Raw genomic sequence first — 20,067 nt, forward strand, 5'->3', positions numbered from 1 at the left:
AGCCAGGACCTAGCACCTCGGCAGCTCAATCGGCATCCCAGGAAGGTACAAGACCTGCCCCCTCCAGAAACGTGGAGGTTTACAAGGATTTGGTCTGCACCTTCAGGACTTAATGCATTACCTGCTTAGTGACTGTCTTAGGGGAGAGGGGTGTTGTGTATGTAGACCTACGGAGGACTGGAGCTTGAGGTCTGGGTCCGGATCATAATCCTGCAATCGCTATTGGCCAATGCGCAGCTGGATCCCGATTACTAGATCTAATTAGCTTGAACTCAAACTGACCACTGGCTTCTCTTGTTCTGACCTGTATATATGTTTGCACCTTCGAGGGGTTTCCTCAGTTCAGTTTTGGTTCTCTGTTACTTAGAGCTGGGGTCAATAAAGAGCTGAAATAAACTCCCAATGCCCTCGTCTCTGAACCCATGGACTGAACATGGCCTATTTTGGGTTTTTTTCTGCTACTTTTATTGTTTCGTTTAATCTGCCACTTTATATGTGGTGTGGCACACCCAGCGTGGCTTTTAAAGTGATGTCCAGGGGCTGTTTGCACTCGAAAGCCTTGAATAAATCCTTGTTGGTCTTAAAGGTGCCCCTGCTGGACTCTGGTTTTACTTTCCTGGAGCTGTTGGGGGCCTTTAAATCCTGCCTTCTCACCCTTCTTGGACTCCCATGCGGGGGGGGGGGGGGTCTGGGCTGCAGTCTCTCACTCCAGAGCTGCTGGCTTGCCTTTGCAGTTGGTTCTGATCCAAGCCGCCAGACAGAGGATTCTGCAAGAAGACGGTTGGCAGATGCACTGGTTGGCTAACATTTGTTTCCTAAAGGGCAAAAATATCCCAGTTACTAAAGTGAGCAGCAGTTGCAAGAGTTTGGAAAGTCAGCTTTGGGGCAGGCCAAGAAAGCCGATCTCAGCATTGTCAATGAGGTTACTCCTTCCCGCTGTCTGCTTGAAGCCTGTGCCCAGCGGAAGAGCTGCTTATGGAGGAGCAGAAGCCTTTTGGGTGCGCCTGCTTCAAGGAGGTTTCACAGGTGAATACTGGGGGGGGGGGTTCTCTCCCCCTCATGTGGAAACTTGTTCCCCTGGAAAGGTCACCATCTCATGCACATTTGGGCTTGTGGCTCACCCTACGTAAAAGGTTGGGAACCTCTTTTCTAGAGGAAGGGTGAGCTGGTCTGCAGCAGCCTAGCGATTACCTGTCGCTCCTGAGCTACCTGTTAGAGATTAACTGGGAGGGCTTCTGCACACAGAGCAGGCGGCATTTAGGGCCGTTCTTGCCTAAAGAACCCACTCTCTGACCTGCCTCTGTTGGCATTGTTCAGTGTTCCCTGGAGGGCCAGGCTGTCTGGTGGAGGATGGCCTTCTGTTTCTGGGAGATGCGACAGCAGCAGACAGACTGAGACCCTCCCCTCCTCCCTCCCTCCCTCTCTTGGCAGAGTTGTGAATGAGAGACAAGGTGAGAAGCATTCCTTAAAAGAACTGAGGCTCCTTGAGGAGGCCTCTGGTGCCCTCCAAGAGGGCAACCTTCAGAGGACTCACAGCTTAAGACCCGTCTCCTGCCAGGGCTTGATGAGGCAGGAAGCGGGTAGAGGATCTGGAAGACCCGAGTTCAAGTCCCTCCTCCTTCCACCGTGCTGGGTCACCTTGTGGCACTCATGTTCTGTCCCCCTTGCCTATCACACAGGGGTATTGTAAGAATAACATGGGAAAGGGAGGAAACAGGATAAAATATGCAGCAGATTGATTGATCCATTCCGTCCTCCTCTAACGAAGGCTGCTTTCTGTCAAGGGGCTGGGGCGGGGGGGCCTGCACTGTCTCCTCCCCCTTCCTCTCGCCACCTCCAAGCCAATGCTGTGCAATAGACAGGCCTGCCAATCTCCCGGGGGGGGGGGGGGGAGGGCTGAGACCACAGAGAATGGCAGCTGAGCTCCAGACTGAGGGATCAGCTCTCCTGGAGAAAAGGGGGATCCAATGGCACTGAGCCCGCTGGGGGCAGAGGTCGGCTTGCTATCTCTGGGATGAGAAATATCATGAACCTTTGGCGGTGGAGCTGGGGGTGGGCAGGGAGGGACCTCAGTGGAGTGTCATGCTATGGAATCCCCCCTCCAAAGCAGCCTGCAATTCTGGAGGATCCCCAGGTCCCACCTGGAGGTTGGCAACCCTAGTTGAGGCAGAGGAGGCCTGGGAGGGAGAGGCAGGATACCCTGTGTCTCAGGATCCCACCAACGACCTAGGGAGGCACGGAAGGACACTCCATCACGGCTGAGTTACGCCAGCTGAAGCAGTGCTCCCTGGTGCCTTCCAGAGGCCCTCCCAGGTCCTGAGGAGGGATTGGTGGGAAGCAGTGTCACCTGACAGACAAAGGCATTTTCTTGTGCCAAAAGCAGCCCGTGTGGGTGCAGGCCACATTCTGGGCGATGGAGGCTATGGGATGGGATCTTTGCTTTGGGGAAGGAACATTGCTTTCAGAAAGAAAAATGGGAGAGTTTTCCATTCTGCTACAAAAGAAGGGGAGAGTTTGCACTCTGCGTAAGCCCAAGAAGAGATCCCTGCGCCCAGAGGCACGAACCAGGCTGGGCCCACCACAGGGCCAAGGGTGTGCCTGGCTAGGATAAGCTCCCTGTTGGTGGGGAATGAGGCAAAGCTCCTTGCTTGCTGCTGTCCCCTTCAAGACCCTTCTGAAGGCCATTCCGCACCGGGATCCATGTAGCAAATTGTTTGCTGAACAAAAAATCGCCATTTTAAATAGTGGAATTTGGCGTAACGCATACCTGCCTTTGTAGTGGAATCCAGTTGCGTTTCTATCGTTTCCCACAGGGTTCCGGTCTCTGCAAAAATCGCTAGCCAGGAAGCGCTATTGCTAAGCTGTGTCCCGCCCCTGGCCGTCAAGCAGCCAATGGGCGGCCGTTATCATGCTCCCAAACAGCTCCTTTCCCTTTAAGGAAGGTTTAAAAAAAAAAAAACACCTGTTGCAATGAATATGCATTGATTCATTGCAACGGAGAGACCCATCCAGCTAGCAGGTGGTGTTTGAGCTGCCGTTTCATCGTTGCCACGCTCCCCCCAAGTGAACCCCCCCCCCTCACGGGTGCGATTTTCAGCCGAAAACAGTGTGAAAAATAAAGTGAAAATAAACCAGCAAATGGGCCTCTGCAATGCTTGTGCTTGGTGACTTTAAACAGAGGGGCTGCAGCCAGGGAAGCCTCACTGGGTAAACGAAGGCTCGCTGGTGCGTTGATCTCCGCTCGCTCGGGGAGAAAAAATGGCGATCGCTTCGCCGGAAGATCAGAGGAGAGAGCCAGGGGGAGGGACTTTGCAGAAACCGCAAGAATGGTAACGCACAGAACTTCCCCGCTAGTGTTGCAGATTGGTTGCAGGAGTGTAGCGCTTTCCGGAGGGTGAATCCACTTTTTGGGATTTCCCTGAAAGCGCTACAATGAAGCGCTTTTTGCAGATCAGTTTCAGGAGTGTTGCAGATTGTCAACGACGTTGCGCATAATGGCAAAACTGTAGCGATTTCAATTAGTAACCATTGTGCTATTTTGGACGAATGCGGAACGGCCCTGAGTTTCTCTCCACCAGGCGTCAAGGGGCAAGTGGAGACCAGGAAACGCTGCAGAGGAGATGGCTTTGTGGAGATGAATAGGTCCATGTAGCCTGCTCAGAAAGGACCTGAATACTGGAGAATGACACATCTCAGTCACTCCTAATGATCCAACAACAAACAAACAAAAGGCCAAAAGGATGACAAAACAGGGCCAGTTACCAGAAGCGAATAGCTCTCCCTGGCAGGCAGGTCACTTGGAATCTTTGCAAGGGCTGCTGTGAATGCCCGAAACACAGGAACCCCGCCCAAGGCCAGTGCCCAGGGACTCCAAAAGCTGAGCCAGTGGCTGAAACGTAGCCAATTTTATTTTCAGTGTTTCATAGGCTAGCTCAGAAGATGGACTTTTGAGACTCAGATTTCCAGAAAGTCATTGGTGAGGGAAATTCCACATGTATCCTCCTGAACCCCCCCCCCCCAGCACTGCCAGAGATTCGGGATCTGAGCAACGGGGAAGCTGTCATTAAAGGGGAAGTACAGGAAGGAGGGGCTGGACTCAGGGCAGGAGTGTTGCAGGAGAGAGCCTGGGTTGGAGCCCAGCATTGCCGGAAGAGGAGGCAGGCGATGGGAAGGACCCTTGGCTCAGACCAAAGCCCAAGAGATGCTGCCCCAGTCAACAAGACTGAGCTAAACAGATTGTTTTGATGCAATCAGTTCCCCTCTTCATGTCTCAATGCAGTGCTGTGATTATTTATTTATTTGTTTGTTTTACTGAAAGGCACGGTGACACCACCCCGGGACGGTGCTGGTTCTTAAGGCCCTCCGCGGTCTGGGACCCACATACCTTAGGGACCACCTTTTGCCCTCTGCCCCCCACAGGGCTTTACGCGCTGTGGGGACCATTCTGTTGGTGATTCCCGGCCCCTGAGAAGCACGGTTGGCCTCAACCAGGGCCAGGGTTTTCTCAGTCCTGGCTCCCACCTGGTGGAATGAGCTCCCGGAAGAGCTGCAGGCCCTGCAGGAGCTTTCGGTATTCCGCAGGGCCTGTAAGACCGCACTCTTCTGCCAGGTCTATGGTTCAGGCCGGCATGCAAGAGAACATCTGGGGGCCCCCTGCCCCGCTTTTTGAAATCTTGCGGGGCCATTGGGCAGACTGAGGTCATCAGCCCCCATCCATCCCGAGGTTAGAGATGGTAAGGAGGGGATCTTCCCCGCTTTTTTACCGCCGAGCTTGGATTGTTTTTGCGTAGATTAATTGTTAGTGGGTTTTATGAGTTTTTACTGGGGTTTTAGGTATTGGGGTTTTATATTGTAAGCCCCCACGAGTCCTTCTGGGAGCAGCGGGATAGAAATGTAAAGATAAATAAATAAATAATGGTAGATTCTAAAAGGGGAGTATATAACTCAACCAATAAATAAATAACAGGATAATAAAATATATATAAATAAATAAAACTCTAAAAACAATGTTATCCCTGACTGCCAGCTGCAGATTCCAGTGGCCGGGAGAAAGAGAGAGGGCAGCTCAAAGGAGGGGCAGCCGGGGTCTGATAGGGAGGCCAGCTCAAGTCAGCGCTGTCATCGGCCTCCGCCAAAGGCCCGCTGGAATGAGCGTAGTTCATGGATCTGTTACTATATGTTGCCATTATTGTTGTTGTTGTTACTGAGTACTACTATTGTTAACTGCTCTGCCTTTCTCACTGTTACTCAAGGCAGGTTGCAAAACACAATAAACACCAGTCAAAGAGCAAAGCAAAACCAAGGGAGGCAGTGGAACTGAAGGACTGGAACAGGAGGCAAGCGAACAACAGTTGTCTGCTACAGAACAGTGTCAGCAAAGAACTCCGCAAGGCAACAAAATTGTGTGAAGTTTTACAAAGCAGAAGACAATGAACTTAAGTAAAATTAATGTTGCAAGGTACTCAGCCTTAGGCCCTAACCTGGATAGCTCAGGCAAGGCCAGTCTTATGAGTTCCTTTATTTGTTTTATTTATTATTTCAATGTATTGCCCACCTCTCCCCGAAGGCTCAAGGTGGGTTACATCACTAAGCAGGGTTGGACACAGTGAGTAGTTGGACGGGAGACCACCAAGGATGTCTAGGGTTGCTACGCAGAGGCAGGCCAGGGCAAACCACCACTCGACATCTTGTCTTGACCTGGAGGGCCCAGGCTGGCCAGAGCTCATCAGATCTCGGGGGGTCAGCCCAGATCAATATTTGGATGGGAGACCACCAAGGGACAGCAGGGTTGAGCGGTGTCAGAACCCTGATGCTTCTGCCATCGTTTAGTGAAGTTTATGTAGGTAGGGATGTAGAGTATCAGCCCTGCAGGGGTTGGAGGCAGATTGTCTCCTTTGCTTTGTTTATGGCCCTGGTGCTCCTTCCTGCATTCCACCCCACCCCATCCTTCTCACCCCTAACTGGTTCATGCCTCCCCTTTCACCTTAGAGTCTTGAATTCCCTTATCTGAGCATTTTGGCTATTTGATGTTTTCCCGCTTTCTCTGGATTTCTGCAGGGGGCGGTGGGGGGGGGGGAAGCAGGGTCGAGGATATATGTGAAGACCTGTGTCTTTGGCCTCAGTTTGAACAATGTTTTTATGAGAGTAGTTCCTTGCTCAATCCTCACACTAGGCAGAGGCAGGCACTCACATGCCTCTTCGAAGTGCCTCTTGACTTGCAGACCCAAAGTGTTATGCCTGTGGGCATTTGGCCACTGATGCAAATGAGGGCTTCTGCCAGCCAAGGAACTAACCAATCAAAGGAACCTGACTGCCCTGCTTAGAGCCAATTGGATTGCTCTGCTTAGGGCCAATCGGATTCCTCTGCTCTGCTTAGGGCCAATCGGATTCCTCCTCCAATCAGATTGCTATGTTTAGGGCCAATCAGACTGCTGAGCCAATCAGAGGCAGCAGCTGGCTGCCTGAAAGGTATAAAAGTGCATGAGTTTGTCTGTTTTTCCCTGTTCAGTAGTTGTAGTCTGTTGCTGGAGTTGCTAAATAAAAAGAGCTGTTCTTGGAGTCTGTGATCACTGAATGCGCAGACTTAATATGAAGTAATGGACCCATTATGTCCTATGGTGTTTTCTCACCCCCTGGTCCAATCTTTTTGAGACTTGGGAGGGGGGGGAGGAATCAGAGAAGAGCCTCCCAAAGATACCCTGAAAGTATTGAGCTTTTAACCTCCACCTGCCCCGGCCACACAAAATGGGGAAACCTGAAAATCCCCAACATAATCAATGATGCCATTGCCTATCATAGGTTCTGAAACTCTGCCCAGGGCAAGCCAGCTTCTCCCAAGCCTGAGCCAGATTGAGGTGACTCTCTCCAAGCCCGAGGCAGGCTGGATTTGAAGGGAAGTGCACATGCCTAGAATAAGTCATGGAATCAAAACTCCCTGAAAGAACAGAAACACACCTGTCACTTTAAGGAGGCCCACTGGATTCCGTAGCTGTTGGGGGTCCCTTGGCTGCCACAGTGGTATTGCCAAACTTTCTAGGCCTCGATTTCTGGAAAGGTGTGGGAGGGAGCGAGGGAGAGCAGGAATGAAAAGTCTGGTGCTATTGTGTGGTGGCCACCAAGTCATGGCAGGGCCCAGTCGTGCGGAGAGTGCTGCTGCAGAGGCCTCTTCCACTGGGAGATTAAAGGTCTTGAGGGAGGGGCCTTTCTTGGGCTTGTTTGGCCCCCCAATCCCAAGAAGAAGCCTGTTCATGTGGGTCCAGCCACCCCACCCTCAGTGAACATGCCCTGATCCCAACTGGAAAAAGGCCCTGTGAAAATGGGGGGGGGGGGTACACAGCTAAGGTGCTCCTGACCCTGATGCCAGAGTCTGACCCATCCACCTCAAAGAAATCCCCAAAGGAGGAGATTGAAACCTTCCAGCTGGTGGGAAATGAGAGCAACTGGCTGTAAGGCACACCCACCAGCAGGTCCCTTGATGGGACACAAAGTTGGCTTGGGTGGATGCTCCCCCTCCCCCCCCATCTTCATCCCAGTGACTCTGGGGAACCCTCACAGGGGGCTGGAGCTAAAGCTGCATTTGGTGCCAGACTGTGGTTGCACAAGAACATTAGTCAATCCCACTCCTATCAGAGGGTTACAATTAGAACTAGAAGAGCTGAGGCAGCCTATGAACCTCTCCCAAATGGATGACAATCTGTCCCAAAGGGGGCTGCTACCCCCCACACAGAGCAAGTGGATTTGCTACCTGGACTGGAGTGCTTAGAATAGCACAACCCCAAAGTGCTCTGGGAAGTGTGGGTGCTGACATTTCGCTAGTGCACCCACATGCTCGTAAGTCTGCCCCCCAACTCGTCACTGTGCTGCTGCTGAACCCTGATGGGACTTTGAGGGCAGGGCTGGTACAGGAGGAAGTGGAGACGCTGCCCTAATTCAGCCAGGTTGGTGTAGTGGTGGAGAGCCAGGTTGGTGTCCTGGTTAGGAGTGCGGACTTCTAATCTGGCATGCCGGGTTCGATTCTGCACTCCCCCACATGCAGCCAGCTGGGTGACTTTGGGCTCGCCACGGCACTGATAAAACTGTTCTGAATGAGCAGTGATATCAGGGCTCTCTCAGCCTCACCCACCTCACAGGGTGTCTGTTGTGGGGAGAGGAATGGGAAGGCGAATGGAAGCTGCTTTGAGCCTCCTTTGGGTAGGGAAAAGCGGCATATAAGAACCAACTCTTCTTCTTCTTCTTCTAATGTTATCGAGATCTGAATACTTTCAAGGAAAAAGTGTGTGACAAGTTGCCCCCCCAGCCCCTCCCCCCGACTGTTCCATTGCACTCAAGCTGGGAGAAGCCCTACCTAGCTAGTCACCTCCAGCATTGCAGCACCAAAGGAAAAAAGGAAAACAGGACCCTGAGACTCTGCATGGATTACAGAAGGTTCAATGCCATCTCCACCACCAATGCTTACCCCCTCCACTTGATCAAGGGTACCTGGGCACTGGATGCATTTTCACCAGGTTGGATCTGAGTGAAGCATAGTGCAGAGTGCACAACCAGGAGAGACATGAATGGTTAACTGCATTTAATACCCCCCTGAGACAGTTTGAATATCTAGCGATGCTTTCGGATTAAGTGGAACCCCCAGGGTATTTATGAACCTGATTAATGAAGTGTTGCAAGACCTGCTGTACAAGGGGGTGCTGGTTTATTTCGATGATGTTTTAATACATTCAGAGATGGAGGAAGAGCATGTGTGCCAGGTGCAGGAGGTTTTGCAGAGTCTCGCAAACAATCACCTCTGTGTAAAACTGTCCAAGTGTGAATTTCATAAAGACCACCTAGACTTCCTGGGGTATCAGGACAGGGGCTGGAGATGGATTCAGCTAAAGAACAGGATGTGTTGAGGTGGCCAAACACACACCCTGCACTCGGCAACAACTGCTAATTTTCCTGGGCTTCACAAACTTTTACCAGGACTTCCTAGCAAATTTTGCCTAAATACTCCTCCCACTCACTGATCTGTTCAAAATAAAAGGTGGTGGGGCAGGGGTGAGTAAATCTGGCCTGAAGCTGCAGTGGACTGCTGAGTGTAACACTGTGTGTGAACAAGACCTTGGGGTACTTGTGGATTGTAAACTAAACATGAGCAGGCAGTGTGATGCAGCGGTAAAAAGGCAAATGCCATTTTGGGCTGTATCAACAGAGGCATCTCATCAAAATCACAAGATGTCATAGTCCCATTGTATACGGCACTGGTCAGACCACACTTGGAGTACTGTGTGCAGTTCTGGAGGCCTCACTTCAAGAAGGACGTAGATAAAATTGAAAGGGTACAGAGGAGAGCGACAAAGATGATCTGGGGCCAGGGACCAAGCCCTATGAAGATAGGTTGAGGGACTTGGGAATGTTCGGCCTGGAGAAAAGGAGGTTGAGAGGGGACATGATAGCCCTCTTTAAGTATATGAAAGGTTGTCTCTTGGAGGAGGGCAGGATGCTGCTTCTGTTGGCTGCAGAGGAGAGGACACGCAGTAATGGGTTTAAACTTCAAGTACAACGATATAGGCTAGATATCAGGAAAAAACATTTCACAGTCAGAGTAGTTCAGCAGTGGAATAGGCTGCCTAAGGAGGTGGTGAACTCCCCCTCACTGGCAGTCTTCAAGCAAAGGTTGGATACACACTTTTCTTGGATGCTTTAGGATAGTTAGGGCTAATCCTGCGTTGAGCTGGGGGTTGGACTAGATGGCCTGTATGGCCCCTTCCATCTCTATGATTCTATGATTCTATGTGTAAAAAGGCATTCAAGGAGCTGAAATGGAAGTTCACAATCAAGCCAATCATCCATCATGCAAACCCTACAGAGTAGTTCATTATCCAAGTCTATTCCACTGATGTAGAAATGGGCATGGTTTTGCTCCAGCAGGGGCCGGGAGTCACCTGCAACTTTGTGCCTACCTGTCCAAATAGTTTAATTATACCAAAGAGAACTGGGCAATTTAGGAGAACAAAGCAGCTGCCATCAAGATGACCCTGACCACCTGTCAGCATTTCCTGGAAGTGGGGGGGGGCTCTCCCTTTTGAGGTCTGGACAGACCATAAACACTTGCAAGCATTAAAACAACCCCACAAACTGACAGCCAGACAAGTGCAGGGGACAAAGTTTTTCTCATGGTTTCAATTTACTCTGAAGCACCTGCTGAATATGCAGAACTTCCTGGCAGATGCATTGTCCCACCTACACTAACATGACAGCCAGTTGGAACCTGTTGTTAACTTTGTCTTTTCACCCACCCATCTGGGACGTTTGGTGGTCACCTGCAGTCAGAGGAAAAAGGCAGCGGCCACAACTCCACTTGTGGGCACACCAACAGCCATCCCCAACTGGATCCAGCAGGGACTGGAGGAGATCATCGAGCCTGTGCTCGATGGTTGAATGGTTGAGAGGGGGGGGGGGGCTACTACTGAAGGTCCCAGGTGGCAAAGTCACACAAGGAGGTGCCATTACAGTCAGGCTGCTGGGCATTTTGGATTTGTAAAGATGTAGAGTTTTGGTAGACACCAATTCTGGTGGCCCACCATGAGAAAAGACATTGAAACCTACCTGCAAGGCTGCCCCACTTGCATCCCTGTTAAAAGAGTGGTGGTGGGGGGTTACTTAGCCCCTAGAGACCCCTGTGATGCCCTGGCAGTTCATTTCCATTTATCACCAACCTGCCCCCTAGTCATCTGGGTGGTTGTGGGCTTGTTTTCAAAACAGGCTCATTTCGTGCCCTGTGCATCACTCCCCATTACACAACACATCTTTAGATAGCACGACACCCTCCACAAAGTATTGTCTATTGGGGGGGGGGGCGTGGTTCCAGTTCATTGCCAAGTTCTGGCGAGAGCTACTGAAACTGCTGGGGGTAAAGCAAATGCTAAGTGCCAGTTCTCATCTGGAGACTAACAGCCAAACCAAACAGGTTAACCAGGTCCTGCTGCAATATTTGCGCTGCTTTATAAATTACCGGTGGACTGACTGAACCAAGTTCATAGAATCATAGAATCATAGAGTTGGAAGGGACCTCCTGGGTCATCTAGTCCAACCCCCTGCACTAGACAGGACACTCACATCCCATCGCTCATTAACACAGAACACTGAAATAAGGAGAGGCATCCACTGCAAAAACCCCACACCACTAATACAACATAGAATCATAGAATCATAGAGTTGGAAGGGTCATCTAGTCCAACCCCCTGCACTATGCAGGACACTCACATCCCAATCGCTCATCCACTGTCACCTGCCACCCCCTTGAGCCTTCCCAGAATCAGCCTCTCCGTCAGATGGCTCTCCAGCCTCTGTTTAAAAATCTCCAAAGATGGAGAACCCGTCACCTCCCGAGGAAGCCTGTTCCACTGAGAAACCGCTCTAACTGTCAGGAACTTCTTCTGGATGTTTAGATGGAATTTCTTTTGAGTTAATTTCATCCAATTCGTCCTGTTCTGTCCCTCTTGGGCAAGAGAGAACAATTCTGCCCCATCCTCCATATGGCAGCCTTTCAAATACTTGGTGATCAGACCCCCTGTTCCACTGAGGCACCAATTGGAGTTGCTCCCTTTTGCAGTACAGGAATGCTGTCTGTGCAGCACCTGCATGGCCCCATCTTAGTGGTCTACTGGGTGGGGTCCTGGTCTGTTCCCACTAGGAAGTCCCCCAAGATGTTCACCCTGACCTGTGTGTGTGAGTGGCACAGATCCAACAAGTCTCGCTGCAGATGGTTGCTACCCTGGACACCACTAAGGAGGCGTATAAGCTCCAGCTGGACCAGAACCAATGGTCCAATTAATTCCAAAGAATCTTCAGCTAATCTTCTGGAAGAAGTTCCTGATAGAGCAGTTCCTCAGTGGAATAGGCTTCCTCGGGAGGTGGTGGGTTCTCCTTCTTTGGAAGTTTTTAATCAGAGGATAGTCACCTGACAGAAATGCTGATTTTCTGAACTTCAGCAGCTTGTGAGTGGGTGGGCAGGAAGAGATTGGCCAGGTTTGTCTCTCGTGGCTCTTTGTTGTATATAAAGGGAATTGCTAATGGCCACTGTGGGATGGGAGGCGAATTTCCTCCAGACCAGGTTGGACTCTGGAAATTTTGGTGGAGGGATCACTTGTGCATGAAATTGGGGTCACTGTGGGTAGGCAGGTAGTTGTGAGTTCCCACATAGTGCAGGGGGTTGGAATGGATGACCCTGGAGGTCCCTTCTGACTCTATGATTCTGTGATTCTAAGAAACGCCTACCTGGACCCCTATGGCAGGTGGGGATTTTGCCTGTCTCTCCACCAAGCACCTTGGCTGTCAACAGCCCTCACGCAAGCTAGGGAAGAAGTTGGTGGGTTCTTTCCCTGTTACTTGTCTTGTTGACAGTGTCACTGCAGAACCTAGCCTCTCAAAGACATTTATAAACATGGATTCTGCTTTGCACAGCAGCCTGCTCCTCTGCATCCTGCCTCCTGACTGAGGCATGCAACTTCTGACACTCTGATCCCAGTCTTTGTCTATGAACTACAAGGTGGCCTCAGTCCCAGACTCCTGCATTCCCCGGGGGAGATTTCAGTATCTGCTGACTGGGAAGAGTTTCTGGAGAGGGAGGGAGCGGCAGGGAGGGGATGCAGCTCGCATGCAAGCTGGTCGAGGACTACTTGGACAAACCTTCTCCAGGTTGACCAAAGGGTGGAGTCTTCGGTTCGGGGGAGTCGGATGTCGAAATCATGTCTGCTTTTTGCCATTTTGCCATCTATATTTCTTTATTACTGGTCTATTCAATGTATCCTAGGTGTGAATTGTCTCAGTAGGGAGTTAGTTATCGGGAAAGGGCTCTACGCTGCCCGGTCACCATGCCTACATGATGCAGTTGTATCTTCCGGACAAATGGACACCTGCAGTCTGGATGCTTCATGCCCAAAAGGGCTAGTGGGGGGAAATGGGGGGCTGCAAGTTAAAACAGAGCAGAGGCCACTTCCCACCAGTCTTAGCAAAGAGTTCAATAGGGTCAATAGCATTGCTCTCTTTTACAATAAAGAAACTTCTTTGAATGGAGTTTTCTTACTGAACAATCAGCTGAACTCACAACTTCTATGCATTATGGAAGGCAGCTGTTTAATTTTCTCTGACCCCCAAATTTACTCCTCTTGTTTAGTTTAAATAGCATGAAAGCAATTTTTGTTTTGTTTCTCAATAAAAATCCTTTCTGGCTGAGATTTCTGCCTTGGATCCTCCCCTTGTAGAAACAGGCTGAAGAATCTCGCTGGCTTCTCCATTACTTGCTAAGTCTCTTTGAATCACTGATTATCCCATCATATATACAGGAGACAAGTAACAGCACTCCGAGGGGTTTATCCTGATACACTCTCAAAAGCCAGTGAAATTAACTCATGGAAGGGGCCTGCTGAACATTCAGGGGTCTGACGTGTGCAGGGGCACTTCACTGAAAATTATACCAAATTATACCAGCCGTACTAGAGCAAATGAAAGTGTATGCTGCAGATTTTCCTTTCTGCTCATGCATGGCTGGATCCAACCCTAACAAAGCAACTGGGTTAATAACAGTGGCACCTCTGCAGTTGCAAGGTGGTCTCCATCGGACTTGAGTCAGCCTGGCAGGAGGCAACTGCGGGGCCCAGCTGGAAGCACCAAAACAGTCCTCAGTGACGTCTCATGAATCACAGTGGTGGAGTCCGTCTGCAAATTAATGTTTCATCTGTTGGAGAATAGGGGGGGAATTCCCAGGGCAAGGTAGGACAGAAGAGAATGTAGAAGGCTGCACAGAGGATCACAGAGTGTAAGGGGGGGGGGGGGAGGGCCTCTCTGTTCTGATGGGAAATGAACTGAAAGTGATTAATCGCATTCATTGACTCCACCTCAAGCACATTGCTGGAGAGGTGGCATAAGAATTTTCCAAATAAAAAAGTTTCCAAATCACCAAGTTCTGTTGATGGCTGAACAGAGAATGTCTTAGAGGGCCTATTCAGGCAGATATAGGTGGCACGAGTCCAGCTGTCTCCATTAAGCAGACGGAGGGATGTGAGACATGACATATCTTTGGGTGCAGCTTGTTATGCCCATGCAGCCCACGACCACACCTGCGCCTGTGCCAGGAGCTCTGCTGCCACTGCTGGGCAGAGCATCAAGGCGCTGTAGGGCAATCGGGACAATCAAAGCCCTGACTGGGACGTGTAGCCAGGTCCCAGCCAGGCAGACACCTTGCTCTTTGGGCCAGCGTCGCCCCCACTCAGGGGTAGCACCCCTCCCCAGCCCAGATAGCTCACCAGAGCTCCGGAGACAATGCAGGTGAGGTGACCTGAGCTGTCCAGCCAGATGGGGCCCAGCTGAGATCCCATCAGCAGAGGCGACTGAGTCCCCAGGCGCAGTCAATGAACCCCTTAGGCAGGCCGACCTTAAGTAAGGCAGGAGTGGTTGTGGCCTGTGTGCAAGCCCTCCCATCCCCATGAAGCTCTACCTGACTGATCTCTGGTTTCCAAACTTCTGCTTCTTGGGCTAGGATTTTGGTATTTGGACTTTGTTCTGGCTCTGGCTCTGCCTCCCGGGTTCCTGACTTCAGCTGACTATTCAACCATCTCCTCATTTCTCCTTTGGCCTTTGTTTTGACCGACTAGTGCTAAGACCCGGACGGGACTTTGCTATTGGAGTGTGAGTTGGGCTTGCTTTATTAGGGATTGGTGACTGGAAAACTATTGAGCATCTTTGTCCACAAAACTACTGCCACTCGCTTTATGCAGGCCTTCCCTTATGCCTGACCCGGAAGTTACAACTGGCCCTTGCAAGGACCCTCTGGAGGGCCCACATTTGACCTGTGCCCTGGCAGCTGCACTGACTGCTAGTTCAATTCCTGGTCAGGGTTAAGGAGTGGGTTTTAAGCATTCAAGCCTTACTTGAGGGACCTGAGGGACTGCCCCTGCTGGACTCCGGATTTGTTTTGTTGTGCTGCTTCAGACCAACACGGCTAACCACTTGAATTTGAAACCAGGATCTGTAGGGCCGTGTATCTGGTGGGACCATTTGCCAGGGACAGCAGAGAGGCTCTCTTCCCAGTGTCATATTAGATTCAAGTACCAGCAGCTGGTGTGTGGAGAGCCTCTCTGGGTATCCTGCCCCCTTTGCACCCCCCCTCATGCAGAAGATGGAGAAATGTTCAGGTCCCTTCATTCCCCCAGCTCCTCCCTCATAGCAGCAAGCTTGAAGGGCAAATACTTACTGGTCTGGTAGCCAAACACAGCCGCCTTCAGACCGAGGGACCATTTCTGCACTCTTGGAGGATTTCCCCATCTGTAGAAACATATAAGAGAACCTGGCATGAACTGAACACCCTCCGGGAGCCATGAAATGCTGAGAACGGCTCGTCCCTGGAAGGGAGAGGTGGAAACAGCCTCCTCAAGCTCTTCTGGGCACCCCAAAAGGGGCCATGGGGGACGGTTGCCAGCAGCTTATGCCCCCCGCCCCTTCAGTTCATTACAGCCTGCCCTCCCCACTTATATTCTATTATGGTATCTTCCACCAATTCACACACAAAACCAGGACAAGTTTGTAACCTGCCAATTCCAGAATCAGATCGATGCCTGAACCAAAATTACACATTGTAGAAAGCCTTTGTCTGTCTAATTTGTACTCAACTGTACATCCTTAAAAATCAAGAGGGAGTTGTGGTGTAGACTAAAGATAAGCTAGAAAACATGGCTGGTCCACAATTCATTATCAACAGAAATGAGTCTTAATTTATACTTGTGTACGTTTATTAAGGTTTAATAGCCGTACAACAAAAAATTCAAGAATAACCCCCAGTAGAACAGAAGAGTTTTAATACTGTATGTCCTGGGATGGAGCACATGGTGCCTTTGTGTTCATGTGGGTGCCCCTCCCCTGTGCACAGATATAACTGTTAGATGCTCTGGGATGGGGGGTTAAATGTGAACAGCAATAACACTAGCAATTCCCACTCAACAGCCTTTTGAGAAGGTGAGTGTGACTGATCACAGGCAGGTTACAAAAATTATTACTTACCTATTTCTATACAACCCTGTTACTTAGGGACAGTGGGTGCATTTTTTAAAGCCAGATTTTCCTGCCACTCTCTCCTGTAAGTAAGGAATACCTTCTTCCTCCCATTCAGTGTCTCAGGCCATCTAGAAGGAGAAGAAGAGTTGATTTTTCTATGCCGTCTTTCTCTACCAGAAGTCTCAAAGTGGCTTCCAGTCGCCTTCCCTTTCCTCTCCCCACAACAGGCAGACACCCTGTGCGGGAGGGGAGGCTGAGAAAGCCCTGAGATTACCGAGGAAAAAAGGTTTGTTCTTATATGTCACTTTTCTCTACCCAAAGGAGTCTCAAAGCGGCTTCCAATCTCCTTTCCTTTTCCTCTCCCCACAACAGGCACCCTGTGAGGCAGGTGAGGCTGAAGGAGCCCTGATATGACAGTCAGAACAGCTTTCTCAGTGCTGTGGCTGCACCCAGCTGGCTGCATGTGGGGGAGCGAGGAATCAAACCCGGCTTGCCAGATTAGAAGTCAGTGGCGCTCCTAAGCACAACACCAACCTGGCTCTCTAAGAAGGCATTTATTTTTCAATATATTTTTTTAAGATCATGTTTTCAACCTGTGATTTATATTTATAGGGAAAATCAAATTAAAAGACATGATGAGTGTCATACCATGGACGAGAATGCTGGAAGGGAAGGGAGCATGTGAAGGGTGGGCGCTACTCAAACAAGAGCTATTGCATACTCAATCAATGACTATCCCAGAAAGACAAAAACACTGCGGGAGCTCTAAGAAGCCTATTTGGATGAACAGAGAACTTCAAGAGGAACTAAGAAAGAAAAGGAAAATGTTCAGGAACTGGAGGGAAGGACAGAGCTCTAAAGAAGAGTACCTACAGGTTACTAGGCACTGTAGATCAATCATCAGAAAGGCCAAAGCTGAGAGTGAGCTAAGATTGGCCAGGGAAGCCCATTGTAACAAGAAAAGATTTTTCAGTTATGTGAGGAGCAAACGTAAAGTAAAGGAGACAATAAGCCCACTGTTGGGTGCGGATGCACAAACTCTAACGGAAGATGCAGAGAAAGCAGAAAGGCTTAGTGCCTATTTTACATCTGTTTTTTTCCCACATATCAAAGTGTTTAGGCACATCTAGAGATGGCCATAGCCAAAGGACAGTGTCTGGGTGGCAGGTTAACATGGATAGAGAGGTTGTCGAGAGGCATTTAGCTGCACTGGATGAGTTCAAATCCCCTGGTCCGGATGAAATGCACCCGAGAGTACTCAAAGAACTTTCCAGAGAACTTGCACAGCCCTTGTCCATCATCTTCGGAACCTCTTTAAGGACTGGAGATGTCCCAGAGGACTGGAAGAGAGCAAATGTTATTCCGATCTTCAAAAAAGGGAGGAAGGATGACCCGGGAAACTACAGACCAGTGAGTCTGACCTCTGTTGTGGGGAAGATAATGGAGCAGATATTAAAGGGAGCGATCTGCAAACATCTGGAGGACAATTTGGTGATCCAAGGAAGTCAGCATGGATTTGTCTCCAACAGGTCTTGCCAGACCAACCTGGTTTCCGTTTTTGACCAAGTAACAGGTTTGCTGGATCGGGGAAATTTGGTTGATGTCATTTACTTGGATTTTAGTAAAGCTTTTGACAAGGTTCCCCATGATGTTCTGATGGATAAATTGAAGGACTGCAATCTGGATTTTCAGATAGTCAGGTGGATAGGGAATTGGTTAGAGAACCGCACTCAAAGAGTTGTTGTCAATGGTGTTTCATCAGACTGGAGAGAGGTGAGTAGCAGGGTACCTCAGGACTCGGTGCTTGGTCCGATACTTTTTGACAAATTTATTAATGATCTAGATCAGGGGTAGTCAAACTGTGGCCCTCCAGATGTCCATGGACTACAATTCCCAGGAGCCCCCTGCCAGCATTCGCTGGCAGGGGGCTCCTGGGAATTGTAATCCATGGACATCTGGAGGGCCGCAGTTTGACTACCCCTGATCTAGATGATGGGGTGGAAGGACTACTCATCAAGTTTGCAGATGACACCAAATTGGGAGGACTGGCAAATACTCCGGAAGATAGAGACAGACTTCAACGAGATCTGAACACAATGGAAAAATGGCCAAATGAGAACAAGATGCAATTTAATAAAGATAAGTGTAAAGTTTTGCATCTGGGTCAGAAAAATGAAAAGCATGCCTACTGGATGGGGGATACGCTTCTAGGTAGCACTGTGTGTGAACGAGACCTTGGGGTACTTGTGGATTGTAAACTAAACATGAGCAGGCAGTGTGATGCAGCGGTAAAAAAGGCAAATGCCATTTTGGGCTGTATCAACAGAGGCATCACATCAAAATCACAAGATGTCATAGTCCCATTGTATACGGCACTGGTCAGACCACACTTGGAGTACTGTGTGCAGTTCTGGAGGCCTCACTTCAAGAAGGATGTAGATAAAATTGAAAGAGTACAGAGGAGAGCGACGAAGATGATCTGGGGCCAAGGGACCAAGCCCTATGAAGATAGGTTGAGGGACTTGGGAATGTTCAGCCTGGAGAAAAGGAGGTTGAGAGGGGACATGATAGCCCTCTTTAAGTATTTGAAAGGTTGTCACTTGGAGGAGGGCAGGATGCTGTTTCTGTTGGCTGCAGAGGAGAGGACACGCAGTAATGGGTTTAAACTTCAAGTACAACAATATAGGCTAGATATCAGGAAAAAAAATTTGCAGTCAGAGTAGTTCAGCAGTGGAATAGGCTGCCTAAGGAGGTGGTGAGCTCCCCCTCACTGGAAGTCTTCAAGCAAAGGTTGGATACACACTTTTCTTGGATGCTTTAGGATGCTTAGGGCTGATCCTACGTTCAGCAGGGGGTTGGACTAGATGGCTTGTATGGCCCCTTCCAACTCTATGATTCTATGATTCTAAAACATTCAGATGGGTCACTGCTTTGGTCTGTAGCAATTCTGGGCTTGAGCTTTTGTGTGGAGGCTGCAGAATTAAACTTTATTGGTCTTAAAGGGGCCACTAATTTAAAACATTGTAAATCTGCAGATCAATTAATTGGGGGGCATCTTTTTAATCAGCTGAAATGCTTTCAATCAATTCATCTAAAACAATTCAATCTACTAAGTGTTGCAACATTTCATCGTTTTGATAAGTTTCAGTAATTTTGACTTTTCACAAGCAAACTGGTTGTTTCAGTGCATTATTTTTGTGAGCAAAGTGCAGAACCAGATCAACCAGACCTGAAGGGTTTACCCTCGATGGGAAAACAGACTAATCTCTGTCACACATCAAAGCCACCTTTAGAAAGAAATGATGCGAGATCTAAAAATCCTGTTGAGTTGATTTCATGGCTAATGGAGCCTGATTTTTCAGCCGGGGGGGGGGGGGGCTTTGATTGGCTGGCTCCTCTTGTTTGGGGCGATGACACATTTGGGCCGAAAAGGAATAGATGCACAGCATCCTTCGCTCCCGGCACTGGATTCTGGACTCTTGTCTTCCATGCTCTCTTGACGCTTGCCAAGAATAGTCCCTCCTGTCTGGTCCCTGATCAATCCCAACCCCTCTTTTGTCCCATTTTCCCCCTTTTAGGGGAGGATATTTTGTGAACAGTACAGCTTATTTTCAAGGTTCTCTGTAAGAGCAATACTTACTTAGTGGCTTGGGTGGCACATGTGGCTCTTTGGATCCCTGTTCCCCAATGTGGCCCCTGTCTCAGGTGGGCAGAGACTTCTCCTGGTGAGGCTTTGATGACACATGGTTCCCATCATGCAACAGCCACCCCCGGAAGGATTGGAGCAGAGGCATTCACTCCATGGCTTGGGAACCAGCCACAGAAGGGAACAGAGGCACCTTGCTTCTAGCACATACATCCCTGTTTGGTCTGCAGAAATGATGCTTTCCCTGGCATTGCCCCACGCAGAGGAAGGAAGGAAGGAAGGAAGGCAGCAGAGTATAGCCCAGTCTTGGATTGGGATGTGGGCTTTACAGATAGCACATTGAGAGTAGGATCGTTTGATGTCACTTCTGCCCTCTGTAACATGTGATGCGA

The 20,067-nt window shown here is 49.6% G+C and overlaps 1 protein-coding gene across 1 annotated transcript in view; it reads right to left on the reverse strand.

The window, feature by feature from the left end:
- Positions 1–13,658: 13,658 nt before the first annotated feature.
- Positions 13,659–20,067, reverse strand: part of LYRM9 (LYR motif containing 9) — a 46,077-nt gene continuing 39,668 nt past the window's right edge. The window contains exons 5-6 of the mRNA XM_077312421.1: positions 15,233–15,303; positions 13,659–13,698 (exon numbers count right to left, since the gene is read on the reverse strand). Coding sequence (XP_077168536.1) covers positions 13,680–13,698; positions 15,233–15,303 — 90 coding nt within the window. The 3' untranslated portion in view covers positions 13,659–13,679. The remainder of the gene's footprint in view (positions 13,699–15,232; positions 15,304–20,067) is intronic.

The sequence above is a fragment of the Paroedura picta genome, chromosome 15 (genome assembly GCF_049243985.1).
Source record: "Paroedura picta isolate Pp20150507F chromosome 15, Ppicta_v3.0, whole genome shotgun sequence".
In the NCBI taxonomy this organism is placed as follows: Eukaryota; Metazoa; Chordata; class Lepidosauria; order Squamata; family Gekkonidae; genus Paroedura; species Paroedura picta.